Source organism: Rosa chinensis, chromosome 5, assembly GCF_002994745.2.
Source record: "Rosa chinensis cultivar Old Blush chromosome 5, RchiOBHm-V2, whole genome shotgun sequence".
NCBI lineage: Eukaryota > Viridiplantae > Streptophyta > Magnoliopsida > Rosales > Rosaceae > Rosa > Rosa chinensis.
Genome location: NC_037092.1, coordinates 20991061 through 21007735, shown reverse-complemented (window position 1 = coordinate 21007735; position 16675 = coordinate 20991061). Strand labels below are relative to the sequence as shown.

The 16675-nt window shown below is 37.8% G+C and overlaps 2 protein-coding genes across 2 annotated transcripts; both read left to right on the top strand.

Annotated features, from left to right (window-relative positions):
- The first annotated feature begins 5190 nt into the window (after nucleotides 1-5190).
- On the top strand, nucleotides 5191-9477 carry LOC112165792 (renalase). The gene is made up of 9 exons (XM_024302453.2): nucleotides 5191-5443; nucleotides 5546-5645; nucleotides 6292-6472; nucleotides 7108-7183; nucleotides 7291-7470; nucleotides 7982-8079; nucleotides 8269-8357; nucleotides 8460-8633; nucleotides 9098-9477. Exons 1-9 carry the CDS (start codon nucleotides 5407-5409, stop codon nucleotides 9267-9269), a joined length of 1107 nt encoding a protein of 368 aa, XP_024158221.1. The 5' UTR covers nucleotides 5191-5406; the 3' UTR covers nucleotides 9270-9477.
- A 337-nt stretch (nucleotides 9478-9814) lies between these two features.
- On the top strand, nucleotides 9815-11469 carry LOC112165793 (photosystem II 10 kDa polypeptide, chloroplastic). The gene is made up of 5 exons (XM_024302454.2): nucleotides 9815-10034; nucleotides 10140-10198; nucleotides 10315-10370; nucleotides 10982-11034; nucleotides 11208-11469. Exons 1-5 carry the CDS (start codon nucleotides 9878-9880, stop codon nucleotides 11300-11302), a joined length of 420 nt encoding a protein of 139 aa, XP_024158222.1. The 5' UTR covers nucleotides 9815-9877; the 3' UTR covers nucleotides 11303-11469.
- Nucleotides 11470-16675: the final 5206 nt, after the last annotated feature.

Here is a 16675-nt window from a genome sequence, read left to right as displayed (position 1 = left end):
TTTACTCTAAAGTCAACAAGAAGAAAAATAATCCACCATCCAATAGAGAAAGCATAGGTTTTTTAACCTAGGATCTTATGCTCATCCTATTTGAAACATGAACTATCAATTAATGAAATAAAATAACTGGTATTTTTTTCGATAGAAATAAAATAATTGATTTCTTATCACGACTTTAAATTCTTATAATCACTTAGAAATGAATAGCTAATCTCCCTTTTTTTGGTCTAAGAATTCATTCAGTGGTTGATCAAAACTTCAAGTCTTCAACCCACGTTATCGTGGACCAAAATTATATCCTACTCATCCAAGCTTTCACACAACTCTCTTTTGCTCTTGCCTCTTGAAGATATTATATACCTAGGGTTTTTAAGAAAATGGTTTATCCATACCAATCCACCTCATTAGGGTCCCAACTAAATATAGTAATAAAATAAAGATTTAGCTTTTTTTATATCATCAATAATTCTTCTAGTTGATTAATGGGAGGTAGGAGACTTTATTTTTTTAATTTAAAGGTTCATGAAGAGTTTCTTCGTTGAAGGTATAATGTTCACATTTTGATATTGACATATATATGACTTTAAATTGATGTTATGGTCTGTTATAAATTTCTAGATTTTGCGGCCACACAATGGCATCTTTGGTCTTGTTTCATAATGATTTTTGGTTAAAGGCTAGAAGGCTTTTTATTATTATTATTATATACCCCAACGAGTAAACTATTACGAGAATTGAATTTATGAGTTCTACCTTATAAATTTAAATTTATATCTTGAAATTAAATTATCATTTATTGAAATATAAGTTTGAATCATTAGGAAAAACAGTCTGATCATCAATGAGAATGCAAAGATTATAACTACAACCAAAAACAAATTAGAGGTCTATATATAGGTTGAGAAAACGAGGGTAGATTTATGTTGTTGCTCAATAGAATTGTTTGATTATTGTTAAGTTAAAATATAAGAGACTACCACGTGCATGTATCTTTTACATGTCATATTGAAATATAAGTTTGAATTATTATGAAAAACAGTCTGATCATCAATGAGAATGCAAAGATTATAACTACACCCAAAAACAAATTGGAGGTCTAAACGTTGAGAAAACGAGGGCAGATTTATATTGTTGCTCAATAGAATTGTTTGATTATTGTTAAGATATAATATAAGAGACTACCACGTGCATGTATCTTTTACATGTCACAGTGTCACATATTCTATAGCAGCCTTTCCCCTTTGCAAGGTTGGCACAGATCAACTACTAAGTTCCAAGAAACACATGTTGTCCCCGCAATTATCCAAACGCCTTAAAAAAACTAATAATGATTAGAGATCCACATTAAGCCACAGATAACAAAATATTTGAAACTTTATGGCAACTAGCTGGTTATTATTATTGGTTAGGTATTTTTTTTTTTATTATATAAAAAAGACTAACAATCTAAAAGGAAAAAATGGGTTTTTTGAAAAACAAAAAAAAAAGGAAAAAATGGGAGGACAATAATAAAATTGCTTCTATGCACAGGTAGTATAAGTGACCCTACATCTATTAATTAATCTCAGTTCTTGATATTTGTAGTCAATTTATTTTTTAATAACAAAAAAATACACTTGATGTTATCTAACTGTATGTTCATGTTCATGTTAATGCAAGTGCATGTCAGTGCTCTAAATCTCTTTCTCGAAAGCTTAAAACTATTTACTATTAGCAAAAGATAACACGTACATATGGAAGCATGTGGAACGAGCTGAAGAACTGTCATGACTTTGACAAAGACTCAATGGTGAAATTGGCTTCTTTAACCTCATCTCATCAATTCTCACATGATAGTGAGATTCAAACTCTTGACATCCACGATGTTTGTTTTTCAAATAATCAATTAACTACAACTTATATTCGAGAAGGTCTCTCGAAAAATATATTTGAACAAGCTCTTGAAAGAAAGGAAGAGCCAAGGTGTCGAATGCCCTCAAGGCCCCAACTACTCTTTTGTTACGTCATGGAACAAATAAACTTTGCCACAAATATATGTTATGAGGACTTTGGAGTCTCTTTTCCCTCCAACCTTGTTGAAACCATTCTCAAGAGAAAAGTACATATTCTCCAAATCAAAATTCATTTTCTTTGATTTTTTCACTATTTATGGGATTGGAATAAAGACATTATAGGGGACTAAAATGATTATATTTATTATAGGGGACTGAAAACGGGATTTTGTCCATTTACCCCATTTCTAGGGATTTTTTTCCCACTTACCCCATTAAGTTTTTTTAATTCTCTCTTACCCAATACACTCTAAGGGAGTCTTCCCTAATACCTTTTTTTTTGTTTTTAATTTTTTTTTAATACCATTTTACCCTCACCCCCTTGTTACTTAGAGAGAGAGAGAGAAAAAAAATAGAAGAGAGATAAACCATGGGAGACTTCGCCGGAGCCCGTCACCGGCCGCCGGAATCCGGTCACCGGTAGCCGGATTCCGGTCACCGGCCGCCGGATTCCGGCCAACGTTCACCGGATTCCGGCCAACTTTCGCCGGAATCCGGTCACCGGTCGCCGGATTTCGGTCACCTACTGCCGCCCACCGGAATTTGCTGAAAATCTCACCGGAAAGTTTTTTTGCCCCCAATAGACATCTATTGCCCCCTAGTAGATGGGCAATAAACCTCTATTGCCCCCCAATAGACGTCTATTGCCTCCCAATAGACGTCTATTACCCTCCAATAGACGACTATCAGCCATGTATTGCCCCCCAATAGACGACTATCAACCATGTATTGCCCCCCAATAGAAGCCTATTGCCCCCCAATACGACTTTCAGTTGCCAAAATGGGAACTAATCTCCCTAAATTTAGACAAATAAAACTTTGATTACTGAAAAAAAACAAGGAGATTACATCAATTCAAAACGTCTATTGCGCCCCAATAGCCGTCTATTGCCCCCCAATAGAACTTTCGATAGCCAAAATGAGAACTAATCTTCCTAAAATTAGATAAATAAAACTTTGATTAAGCAAAAAACTAGTAGATTACATTAATTCAAATGTCTATTGCTCCCCAATAGATGTCTATTGGGGAGCAATAGAATATTATTTTTCCTGTTTTCTTTCCTTTCGGGCCTTCTGTTGCAAAACAGAAGTAGAACCATTTTGATTTGCCCCCAATACAACTTTTTTTTCTTTTTTTTTTCCTTTCCTTCTCGGATTTCTTCCCACAGTTTACAAAAAAAAAAAAAAATGCTCTGGGCACCCAAGACCAGAGCACCCTCAGTCGACAAACCTGCCGGCGTCGGACTTGGTGGGCACCCAATCATCTTTCTTCTCTGCCACAACCTGCGTCGAGCACTGGAGGATAATCGACGTTGATGATGTCAGTCGATCTTTGGCTGTTGAAGGCGAAACCATTTGAAACCGGAATCGGAATCTTCCGGTGAGAGATGTTGTGCTTCTGCCCGTGTTTCGACGACAACCACTAGTCCACCACCGGACTTCCGACGATGTGGACCGATCCTGCTCATCTCCTCGACCTAAATCCTGTTTCGACGCCGCGCCGGAGTTAGAGATCAGAGAGAGAGAAAGACCGGAGGTGGAGATCGGGGAAGAGAGACAGAAGAACGACGTCGTTGACAGAGGAAGAGTGTCGAACTCAGAGAGAGGGCACCGAACTCCAGCTTGAACTCCGGACCCGACCCGGACTCGGACTCGAACTCCGGCTGCCGCTCTAGCATTAATCCAGTTCCTCTCCGACTCGGAAGCAAACGCCACAACCGGAGCTTCTTCGTCGTATGCAATCGACGTCGTCTTCCGCCCATGAAGGATCCGGTGAGTGGTGGATCTCTCTCCGATTCCTCGTCGTGCCGGACTTGATAACGACAGCCTGCAGCGCCATCGATGATGGAGTACTCACCGGAGCCTCCGTCGTGGAGCTCACCGGGCTCGGACGCATCGGGTTCGGAATCCGAGGGAGAGAGAGAGAGAGAGAGAGAGAGAGAGAGAGAGAGAGAGAGAGAGAGAGAGAGAGAGAGAGAGAGAGAGAGAGAGAGAGAGAGAGAGAGAGAGAGAGAGAATGAAACAGTTTTAGGAGAGCTGTGCTTATCGTGGAGACAGAGAGGAGATGTAGTGCTGCTATTGTGTAATTTTTTAATTTTTAGTGGGTAAAATCGTCTTTTTAATCTGTTTTTGGGTTAGTGAGAACAGTTTTTTGTTGATGGTGTAAGTGGGCTAAAATTAGCCTATTTTGGGGCTGGTGGTCAAGGACCCGACTGAAAACCATACTTTTCATTTTATAATTCACACTCATTCTTTTCCTTTTTGATTGAAATTCTTGTAAAAAAAACAAAACTAAGTTACTAAAGACAAAAGTTTAAGTTACTAAAAAAGGAAACATGAAGTGTGGATTGTAAAATGGGGAATGTGAATTTCACTCCCTTATTATATTCTCTTCATTGAGCTGGTTAGTTGTGTTGACCCATTGGCTTTGGAGTTTCCCTATGTCCAATAGTTTATGGGTTGGTTTTCACTCGGATGAAAGATGATGTTGATACTCTTGTGACATTGTCATAATTTAATTTACCCAAATCGAGTTAGAATAAACCTAATGAGCTTTTAAATTCTCCAATTGGCCCCCCAAGTGTAGGTGCGAAGAAGAAGAAGAAGTTGGTGATTTAGGCTGTTAAAAGAAGCTGAATTTATAATTTCTAGTCAAGAAATCATCCATACCATAATATTAATTTTCGCGGTGCAAGATTACATATGATTATGAATTTAAACTACGTCCTCGAATATCAAGTTGGTGTGCACCAACTAGGAAAGAATGCATACCGCGTGAATTGACCCTCTAACTCGTACATACAACGTGTTTGTTAATAAGGTTCACACAATCGACAGAGATTTGACCGATTGTGTGCTTTTTATAACTCAATCTCACGATCGTCCTACCAATCAAACTTTATCAAAACCAAGAGGGTTGATTGACTTGATTCTTAAGTGAGTGATCAAAAGTGCAACCAAACTTACCAATCCACCAATTCCTTACAAAAAAAGGTAAACTTTGTTTATGGCATAATGACTTGTAAGTTTGCCATAACTTGTGGGTGAAGCATGGGCCATCAGTCGGGCTCCTTGGTAATGCTGTCAACGACCCGCAGGATCAGTCATTAATGGTCCTACCCGTTGATGACGGCAGTCAACTATGTCCTAGTGCACCTCTATAGTCTACACCTACACCCCACTCGAGAGTCGAGACCAAGACGGAGAACCTTAAACTGGCCTGGTTGGGTTTAACCAGTCAGTAAATTACCGCGTCAACACTCAACTACCAACTACCTTCGTGCCGCGAAAACTGGGTTTTCTTTTTCAGCAGCTGGATCTCTTTTGTTCGGAGACAAGCCGACGTCGTAGGAATATGAAAGGCACTAAGGTTGCAGTGGTGGGAAGTGGAAGTAAGTAAAGGGCATCAAAATTCAAAACCCCTTTTGTACTCTGGTTTATTTTATTCAGTTTTGTCTAACCGCTAGTTTCCTTTTCTGGAAACTTATACATAGTTTCAGGAGCTGTGTGCGCATCAAGTCTTGCCAGAAATGGACTCTCTGTGACACTGTTCGAGTCTGCTAGAGGCCCAGGTGGCCGCATGTCTCAAAGAAGGTACCTTTTTTCTGGTTTCACATCCATTTTTTCTGTTAAAGTTTTTACCTTTACTTAATGAGATTAGAGGTGCAATAAATTTAGCTATAGGAGTTTCTGATTCGAGTTGGGTCTTTTTGGGCAATGTGAAAGCATTTGAGCAGATTGACCAGGATTACAAGTCTCAATCCCTTTATTGTTGATTGCCAATTTTGAACTTTGAACTTTGGCCTTTTTATCTGTATGACTGGGTTTTCTACTGTTTTTTCCCTCCATAATTCCATCTCTGTGATTAGTAAATAGTCAGGAAATTGATTTATGAACCGATTGTTGAGAATATACACATCCCACATGGGAAAAATGGGACCTTGCCTATGGGTTTATAAGGGTTTGGGTCACTCCATCCATTGCCAATTGGTTTTGGATGTGAACCCCAGATTACTTTATCACCGATATGACTGCTTGTTAAATGCCATGTCTGTTTGTCACCATTTTACAAATTGATATGACTACTTAGTACATTGAGAGTTTCCTTGAGAGAAATGGGCTTTGATTTTGCTGTTATTTGGAATCCCAAGCTTATATGTGGGAACGAGTTGTTCGATATGAGCATCCCTTTCTTTCAGTACTAAAATTTTAGTTTCCATATCCTCTTGAAATCATGTAGAGAAAATGTTGAAGACGGGAAGGAGCTATTGTTTGACCATGGTGCTCCGTTTTTCACTGCCAACAACACCGAGGTTCTGAGTCTTGTCCATGAGTGGGAATCGAAGGGTCTGGCAGCTATCTGGAAAGAGAAATTTGGTTCTTTTGATCGCACGTCGAACAAATTTGTTGACCTAGAACAGGTTTGCAAGTATTCCTGTATTTTAACATACGTGGTTTATAATTGCTTGGCAAGATATTTGATTAGTGAAATAGGCCAGCCCATTGATAGCTATGCTCCATCTTGTTTAAAATCATTAATCCCTTGCCCCCTTCCTTGTTAGGGGCTATCTTTGATTAATTAGTGTATTTTTCTAGCATTGTTGTGTTGGCTTGGTTCCAAACTTTTTAATATGGCTTTGTGGGATTTCTTTTCTGCTGTATGGTGTTCTTTTAGGATAATGGAATTCTTATCCTTGTTTCTATTGTTAATTTCTAGCCAAGCTTCCATGAATGAAAGAATGTCCTGTGACGTTCATTTTGTTTAGGAGGCTTGTCATGTCTGCCAATTGTACCAAAACCTGTTATCTTTTGAAGCTGCATCTTGTGTTTGTACCAATCAAGTAATGTTTGAGATGAACTACAGTTTTTGCCAACTAATGTGAACCTATGGCAATTCTTCTTTTCTTTAAAACTAAACAGCATGATAATAACTTGAATACATGCAAAGATTGAACCCAAGACTATAACACAAAGGCATCAGTTGCACTGATATGATTGTGTTTTGTTGGGATATATATTGTTTATATCACATGTTCTGAATATCAATTTCATTTAGGAAGGATTAATAAGTAAGAGATATCTGGGTATCCCAGGGATGAATTCCGTGTGCAGAGCATTATGCCGTGAGCCTGGTATGTTTTAATCGTACAGCTTTTTCATTGGAAGGATTTCCATTGAAGGTTATGTGGGACTGTGCATAGTAAAAAGATTGCATGTGTTTCTCTCTTTTTTTCTTTAGGTGTTGAAAGTAAGTTTGGGACAAGTGTTGGAAGATTGGAGTGGCTAGAGGATCAAAATTTGTGGTCATTGATTGGTTTGGATGGACAAAATCTTGGTCAGTTTAAGGGAGTGGTTGCAACAGACAAAAACATAGTTTCACCCAGGTTTACAAGTGTTACAGGAAAACCGCTACCTCTTGGTAATAATGCTCTCTTTCAAGTTCTTTTTGACGGAAGAATGTGTAGATAAAAGTCTGCAGAACTTTTCGGTCGAAATCAATAGATATATTTCTGAGCATTAGGTGACAGTTTGATAAAGCTTATCATTTTTTGTAGCAAGTTACTTAACGCATGCTTTGTCTTGATGACGGACATATTGGTGACCTTGCTGTCATCATTAATCATTAGGTAGAGATTGCTACAACAATTCCACTTGGTAAAACATGCTGGAAAGTGACATGAATTGGTTTAATGTCTCCCCCTTTTCTCCAAAATGGCATCTAGAAATTATTTTGCTTTATAAACATTAGGATGCCTATTCTGTGAATTAGAAAAACCAGTATAAGTAAAGGAATATGTGCTGTTTCAGGCATTGTTGTGAGACTGGCATGTCTTTTTCCTCTGTCAATCTCTGTTATAATCGTTGTCTGGTACATGCATTGTTATTGAAGCATAGCATAAGGGTGGCCTAACCATTTCCAATCTCTGCAGATTTGAAATTATTTCCAGAGTTAGCAGTTAAGTTGAATGACATTCCTGTTCGTCCGTGCTTTGCTCTAATGATAGCCTTTGCAGAACCTCTGACATCGGTGAGATACTTATTATGCAGTCTCAAATGAGCTTTGTAATCATTTGCAAACTCTGTGGATCAATAAAATTCTACATGGTTTAGCATCCCTTTTTCTCTTGGGATGCTTGGTTTCGGCTTTATGTCTTAAATTTTATTTTTGAACCTTTTTTTCGCATGGGATGACCGTGGTACCTAATCTTTGATTCAGATACCCTTTAAAGGCTTCTCAATAAAAAATTCTGAAGTTTTAAGCTGGGCTCATTGTGATAGCAGCAAGCCTGGCCGTTCTACCTCTAGGTAGTGATGTAATATAATGGTCTACCTCTCCTTACATTCTTTTCTTTCCATTGTCAATGAGTTTTCACTTATCAGCCTTTTTTTTTTTAATCTCTTTTGAAGTGAGCGATGGGTTCTGCATTCTACAATGGAGTATGCTCAGAGAATAATTGCTCAAACTGGACTTCAGAAGCTTTCAGATGCAACATTGACCAAAGTGGCTGAAGAACTATTCCAAGAATTACAAAGCCTGGGACTTAATATTTCACAGCCCTTTTTCAAGAAAGCTCATAGATGGTCAGTATATATTACTTTAGACCCAAAGTTTTAGTGTTAGTTGTATGAGCACCAGTCTATACCCATTGGGAATGCATTTGGTACACTAACTACAAATTAAATAAGAAACTTATGAGTTCAGGTATGGCACTATGGCTTATGAGGTGTCTGGTAGATAAATTTTGTTTGTTCTTCTCTTACGTGATAATTATTTGACAGCAATAACCATGTTTGGAGTTGCACCTCATTCTCTTGACAATGAGGAAGATGGCATTCTCTTAATGAATCCATGCTGATATAGTTTTACAAAGCAAAATGACCATGTTCATGATACAAGATTTTGATGAGGAGATTAAAAGTTTTTCCTGTTTAGATTGCAAGAACATAGAAACCTTGCATTGCATTGTCCAAAATCTTTGGAAAGTGCAGCTTTCAGAATGTAAAAGAACGACAAGCGATCTGATATATCTTGGTTTTGTTTATAGGGGAAGTGCTTTTCCAGCTACAAGCATAGCCAGAGAGGAGAAATGTCTTTGGGATGGGAACAAGAGGTTTGCCATCTGCGGTGATTTCTGTGTTAGTCCAGATGTTGAAGGTGCTATAGTTAGTGGCCTGGCCGCAGCTTCCAAACTTTCGGAGGTCTTCAGCTGCTTATGATACTCGGCGTTTATGACTAACAAGTTCAACAAGTAATTTGCTTTTGTTTCCTCTGGATTTGGTATTCATTGCGGAAATTTGTAACATGATCCGACTTTACCAGAAAATAATCTCAATGTTGTAAGCAAATTGCTATCCGACTAGATTCTATGAATTTGGTATTCAATAAAGTTGTGAACTATAAAAGAACAGAATGTTAATTCTCAAATTCTATTTGTAGGTAATGATGTCTGAGCTCATTTGTAGTCATAATAACAAAAATAAGGCAAAACCAGAAGCAGATAATTTCAAGACCATTTTATGTTTGGCCCTTTGTCCACGTGTCATGATATAAGATGGGGTCCTGGATTTGCGCCTCTCCAATGGAACTAATAATTTCCCCCTTTTTTTCTTTTTTTTTTGATTGACAAAGAATTTCCCATCTTGATAAATGATAATGTTGGCAATACCATATCCAGATTGAACCACATAACCATTGCCACGTGTCACCACTGCAATCACTTCTGCACCTTGTTTACTGTTATTATGATTTATCAAGGAGTTATACAAGTCACACACCACACAAAAAACAATCAGCAAGAGAAGCAAATTAGCAGAAGGTCGAGTAAATGGCAGCCTCAGTTATGGCCTCAGTGAGCTTGAAACCAGCTCCTTTCAGTTTTGAGAAGTCAGCAGGGAGAGGCCTTCCCTCTCTTGCTAGGACCTCTGCCTCATTCAAGGTCCAAGCCAGTGGTGGCAAGAAGATCAAGACTGATACACCCTATGGTATGTTCAAATATATATGTAGGCTTTGCCTTAATTTGACAAACCCTGTGTGATAAAGATACATATCATGCATGGTTCATTTCTGATAAACAAAATTTGGTGCAGGAACTGGTGGTGGCATGAACTTGAGGGAAGGGAAAGATGCATCAGGAAGGAAGCCTAAAGTAAATTAATTGGTCTTTTGCATTTTAGTTTCACTCTTTGCTTTTTGTTTGAATTGTAAGATTTGTACTAATCTGCTACCTTGTAATTAGTTTTTGACCTAATTCACTTGGTTCAGGGAAAGGGTGTCTACCAGTTTGTAGACAAATATGGTGCTAATGTTGATGGATACAGGTATACATGTAACTTCAGTAATGTTGGCCATAAATATCTTTGATTCTTTAGTAATTCCACTCTTCTTTTGATTTGGTTTTGATACATTAACAAAGTAATAACATCACTTATCCATAAATGTCTAGAATTGTTACAACGAGTTTAATTCACCGCCTTAAAAGTTTCATAATGAGCATAACATCCCTGTTGTATTGATAGAGAGAAGAACCTATGATTAGCTTAATTTACAGGAAATTTCCAGACTAACAATTTTTACGAAATCTTTTACTTTCTAGTTTACCATGTTCAACCCCTATACCTCTAAATCTACTGAATTGACTGTAATAGAGTCTGTTATATAGTAACAATTGCTGTAAGAGGAGTTCCTTGATCTTCTTCTTGCTCAGTAGTTTCATAGATTGATTCGATAAACAATCACATGCCTAATAGATGACTGAGACTCAAAATACCCTTTGTTTAATTATCAAACAGTTCCAATTTTAGACTTCAATATATCAGATCCCGGATACAAACTCTTTTTGCTATACTTTCTTGGTATCTGGGTTGAGAATAACTATCCTTTTAATTAATCAGCTTGATAGTGTCTAACTATTCTATTGGTATGAATGCAGTCCCATCTACAGCCCTGAGGAATGGTCCGCAAGTGGTGATAGCTACGCTGGTGGTAAGCATCTTCAACTTTATAACAAGAATTTCCTTGAATAATTTCCTTTATTCAAAAGGCACAGTTGTGTTTCCTTCCTGCTCCTGTAACTAGTATGTAGGCTTCATAGTAATACTTCGGGAGGTAAATTAAATTAAATCGAATCTAAGTAATATGTATGCATGAAATTGCAGGTGCCACTGGCTTGGCTATCTGGGCTGTGACCCTTTTCGGCATTCTTGTCGGGGGTGCTCTTCTTGTCTACAACACCAGTGCATTGTCACAGTAGAAAAGTAATTCTCTCTTGTGATGTAAATTGTTGTAGCCTATTCCAACTAGCTATCCTAAACAAGAACATTAAAGAACTACTCTGTGCAAATGTGTACTTGTAATGTTTTCGCCAGGATTAAATTTGATGCCTGTAATATTTGCTGTTGAACTTCACCTTCGTTTCTCCATGACCTGTTCATTTTTTTAGTTGGCAGAGTAGGGCTGTGTCTATATATATATATAGACTCCATAGAAATACCCCCTTCCATCACCAAGCCTTGACGTACAAGGCAATGAGAAGTGCTATTTCCAACTCAAGGCATTTGCTAGCTACCTCAATGCCCTATTCTTTTTCCCGTGGAAGAACCTTATTGTGATATTGCAGGACCGCCACTGTATACGCCACGCTTCCCGTTCAAATTTTCCCAAGCCCCATCAAAGTTTAGCTCCTTTCTGGTATAATCTGGAGATCACCATTTTTTACCTGGAGAAGATTTAACTTCTTGCAAGAGATTTTATACTAAAAAATAAATAAATAAATAAATTAAATAAAACAGAATGCTTTGTATGCTGTAGTTTGAACCATCACCCCAAATCTTCACACATAAACCATCACCAATATGCCGTCTTGTAACATGGTCCTATAAATAAGTTCTTGTGTTTGTTTTTTTTCTCTAATCTGCTATCACACGTTATGATTTCTTCCCGCCTAAAGAGATGAGATATGTAGTGTCTTCCCACATCGGAAAATAAGTAACAGTGAAAAAGTGCTTGTGATAATTTGGGCCTCTCCATTGCAGATTTTTTGTTGGTCAAGTTCTTTTGCTGCCCAAAGTAAGAATAAAACAGAATAGCAGAAAACCTCTCTCTTGATGAACAACTGAATAAGGTTAGTTCCTTAGGCAGTTTTTTTTGGATCCTCTTAGGGTCATAATTGAGAACCAAGAACTATGTTATACATCGTATTTAATTATAGTGGAGCATGGCCAAACAAAAAATATGATGTGTGCTACCAGCCCAAGAATTTCGTATTCAAAATTTTTCTAAAAACTTTACCCCGGAGCTAGTTAGTAATCCCAGATATGAGTACACGATGTTTTGAGCAACAAAGTGAGATATCTTATAGGTTTTACCGTTTTACAGAGTAACATAGAAATGAAATAAACAACCTCTGCGGACGAAATCTTCATCATTAAAGTTCGAGTTTACTAGTTTGTGTTTTTCATTTATTTATTTTTAAACAAATTTATTGTTTTAGCTAGGGAGCAATTATTCAAAAATAAAAACAGTTTGCTAATAAAAATTGGGGTTATTATCACAAATGATACCTGAACTATACATCAATCTTATCGATGGTACCTGAACTTCAATTTTGATCACAACCAGTACTCGAACTTTTCGATTTCATTTTAAATGGTACCTAGAGCCACATCCGGTCACTATTCCGACTAAAAACTACATGAGAGGCGATCATAGTGATGATTTTTGATGATTTCGAGGGTTGCGATCACATATAGTGATGATTTTTTAGTACTAGACTTGCCTTGAACTTGTTTTTTTTGTTTTCTTAGATTTGGCTTTTTGGCCTGAATAGTGACCGAATGTGGCCTTAGGTACCATTTAAAATGAAATCGAAAAGTTCAGGTACTGGTTGTGATCAAAATTGAAGTTCAGGTACCATCGATAAAATAGAGGATAAGTTCAGGTACCATTTGTGATAATAACCCTAAAAATTGATCGGCAGTGGTCTAAAAAATAAAAAACACTTCTTTTTTTTTAATCAAAACATATATTAATGGGAGAGATAATTATTCCATATGCTTACAATCAAACTTGATCAAGTCCAGAATGAAATCTGGAGGATGGTCAAGCCAAGTAGAGCTAGTATTAGCTTCATAGGCAGTGTTAGCCAAACAGTGTAATACTCTATTACAAATTCTAGGTGCATGCTGCAATGTGATGTTTGGCAGCAATTGCAGCTCAGGTCGAATGTCATCCATGATCCCTTCAGTAGCAACATGAGTAAAATCTTGTTCTGCAATTTCTCATACAACTTCTAAGCGCTCAGGTCAAATGTCATCTATGATCCCTTCAGTAAAATCTTATTATGCAATTTCTGATACAACTTCTAAGCAGTCTATCTCAATGACAACATTGCTTACCTGCAACTCTTCATTAGTTGGAGCCCCTCCGCAATAGCACATTGTAGGTACAATTCTTGTACAGGTCGTGTTGGCATTCCCATACAAAGTTATGACAAAATCTATTTACTGTTCTCGGAGAATCACAGGTAAATGCATCTGCATATGCATGGGATTGCAATGTGTGTTGCAATCCCCGAGTCAGTAGTCAGTTTCATGTGGAGTCTGATTTTGGAAAGTTTTGGGTTTTATGTATTTACGTTTTTAAAGATTTTTCTGATTGTTAAAATCATGGTGTTGATGTTCTAGGGTTTTTAGGACTTGTCTATTCCTAATTGATTTTCCTTAAGATTTGTTGGATTTCTTATATGGAAAGTTTCTTTCCTAATTAAAGGAGAATTAGGGTAGAATTTTTGCGTTAGAGGTTTGGCCGTTGGTCCTTCATATATTCAGAAATATACACGGTCAATGGGTATGCATCTAGGGACTCAAGAATTAGTTGGTGAGTCTTGCTTGTTTGCCTAAGATAAAATCTTCACAAGAGTCAAAATACTTGGTCCATGTTTAAGTGTTCTTGATCATTGTTTCATATGCATAACTTCTCTTGAGATCAGTAGAGGAGCTGTGAAGAAAGGAGAGCGATATTTGGTGATCGTTCAAGTGAAGAAGGAGTTCAAGACGGAAGACAAACTTGGTATTAGTTTTCATCTAATCATTGTAGCCGAGCTAGTGCTATTCAAGTTCGTAAAGAAAATATCCTTCATCATAAGTTAATTCTTATTTTGGGTTCTCAAGAGTAAGAGCCCCGAAGTGTTTTTAATCTCAGAAGTTGAGATTTTCACTGCGTAACTAAAATTTGGTGTTCTGTTTGTTAATTTTGGTTTCTGCTGCCCAGTAAGGATTGATCCGTGCATTGCAATCCCCGTTTTCCAGAAAACACATTCTATCCTTGTATTTTCACACATAACTCCACCTGTTTGGCCGAGGTAATTGAGTGAACAGGGGCTGCAAATGCAGCTTGAAAATTTCCTGCATTGTTTCTCAGTATGCCTCCAGCTCCACCATGAGTTATTTGGGGTAGAAAACTACCATTTACATTGAGTTTCCATCGACCCTGAGTTGCTGGTTGCCAGTGCTTCTTTTGTTTCAGTTCAGTTAGTTTTTCCGTCTTGCTAGCTCGACCAAACTTTTCCAGCCATGTCAATGAAGCTAGAGTCAAGTCCTTCACACATTGACACTTGCCTTCGCATAGCATATGGTTCCTATTCTTCCATAAGGCCCACAAGACCATCAAGAGCTTTTCAATCAAATCTTGCTTAAGGTGCAAAGCATGATCAAGCAGCCATTCTCTAAAGTCAATATTAGGTAGCAGACTTCTCTCTAAGTGAAACGGTGGTGTCGTTAGGGTATGTATTGCAGTGGGACATTTGCAGAAGACATGAGTAATATCTTCATTAGAATGGGAACAGACAGGCAATGTAGATCACCCCTATAACCTTTAGTGTATAGCTAGGCTCTTGTGGGTAATAAATTAGAGCAAGCTCTCCAGATACAGATCCAAACTTTTCCATGTACATTTACTTTCCAAATGTGTTTCCACAGTGCTTGATAAGGGTTACCCTGAGAAGTGGAAGCAAGAGTGTTTTCCAACACTTTTGTTCTTGCTATCTAATAAGTAGTTTTAACATAATAAAAGCTCTTCTTCTCAGGGCTCCAACAAAGCTTGTCAACCGTATTTCGATGACTAAGAGGAATGCAGAGTACCTATTGAGCAATGGCAGGTGGGAAAATGGCATGGATGGCAGCAGGAATCCATTGCCTCGTACTAGAATCAATTAGGTCTGAAACCAACTCACACACATAATCTGGTGTCTTCTGAATTAAGTATTGTTGACAGTTTGGAATCCATCTATCCTTCCAAATGTTGACTTGTGTTTCGTTGCCAATGCACCATTGAACTTCAGCTTTCAATATCGGCCTTCCTTGGAGTAAGCTTCTCCAAGAGAAGGATGGCGAGTCACCCAAGTCTGCATCCCAGAAGGACGTGTTGGGATAATACTTGGCTTTGTAAAGTCTTGCAATCAAGGAGTTTGGGTTGGAAATCAACCTCCACCCTTGTTTAGCTAGCATGGCAAGGTTGTAAGCAAAGATGTTCTTAAAACCTATTCCACTTTCATTTTTTTAGACATAGTTTTTCCCAACTTCGTCAATGAATTTTCTTCTTGTCATCTGTGTCTCCCCAATAGAATGAAGCACATAATTGATGGATGTTATCACAGAGGCTTTTTGGTAGCAAGTAGCAATTCATTGCATATAAAGGCATGGTTTGGGGTACTGCGTTGATGAGGATTTCTTTTCCTATTGCACTTAGAATTTTTGCTTTCCAGTTAACCAGTTTCTTTGTGAGGTGCTCCTGAATGTAACCAAAAATGCAGACTTGGACCTCCCTACTCTCATAGGTAATCTCAAGTACTTATCATGTTCTTTGACACATTGAACATCCAAAGTAGCTGCAATTCTTGTTGTCTATCTTCACTGACATAATTGCTAAAGACAACACTACTTTTCTGAAAATTCACCTTTTGCCCTGAGGCTTTTTCATATGTATCAAGGATCATTATGTAATGCACACGTTCTTCATTTGTAGCAGAGCCAAAGAGTATATTATCATCAGCAAAGAAAAGGTGATGTAGTGTAGGGGCTTGAGGGCACATTTTGAGGCCTTGAATGGTATGCTGCTGCACTGCTTGTGAGATTAGCGCTGATAAGCCTTCACCATATAAGATAAACAGATAGGGTGAAGGTGGATCACCTTGTCTAATACCTCTAGTAGGTGTAATTAAGGAAGATGACTCACCATAAAGTAGAATGGAATAAGCAATAGATGTTACACAATTCATAATGATCTCAATCCAATGAGAATCAAAACCTAGCTTTGTCAAGATAGTAGAAATAAAAGACCAATCAAATCTGTCATAGGCTTTACTGATATCAAGCTTTAAAGAGAAGAAACCTGCTTCTTGATGCTTGACCTTGTGCATGAAGTGTGCTGCTTCGTTTGCCACTAAACTATTGTCTGAAATCAGTCTACCTGGACATAAGCACTTTGCAAAAGAGAGACAATTTCAAGAACCCAGAGTTTGAGTTTGTGTGCCACAACTTTGGATCTAATTCTGCAAATGACATTACATAGGGCTATGGTTCTAAAGTGCATTTCTTCTTTGGGGTCTTGGATCTTTGGTATCAAACAT

Excerpts from the sequence above, each read along its gene's own strand:
- LOC112165792 (XM_024302453.2), top strand. The coding sequence starts at position 5,407 with ATGAAAGGCACTAAGGTTGCAGTGGTGGGAAGTGGAA. Across the intron at positions 5,444-5,545 it reads TGCAGTGGTGGGAAGTGGAA|TTTCAGGAGCTGTGTGCGCA; the intron begins GTAAGTAAAGGG and ends ACTTATACATAG. Across the intron at positions 8,080-8,268 it reads TTGCAGAACCTCTGACATCG|ATACCCTTTAAAGGCTTCTC; the intron begins GTGAGATACTTA and ends TCTTTGATTCAG.
- LOC112165793 (XM_024302454.2), top strand. The coding sequence starts at position 9,878 with ATGGCAGCCTCAGTTATGGCCTCAGTGAGCTTGAAACCAGCTCCTTTC. Across the intron at positions 10,035-10,139 it reads CAAGACTGATACACCCTATG|GAACTGGTGGTGGCATGAAC; the intron begins GTATGTTCAAAT and ends AATTTGGTGCAG. Across the intron at positions 10,371-10,981 it reads GCTAATGTTGATGGATACAG|TCCCATCTACAGCCCTGAGG; the intron begins GTATACATGTAA and ends GTATGAATGCAG.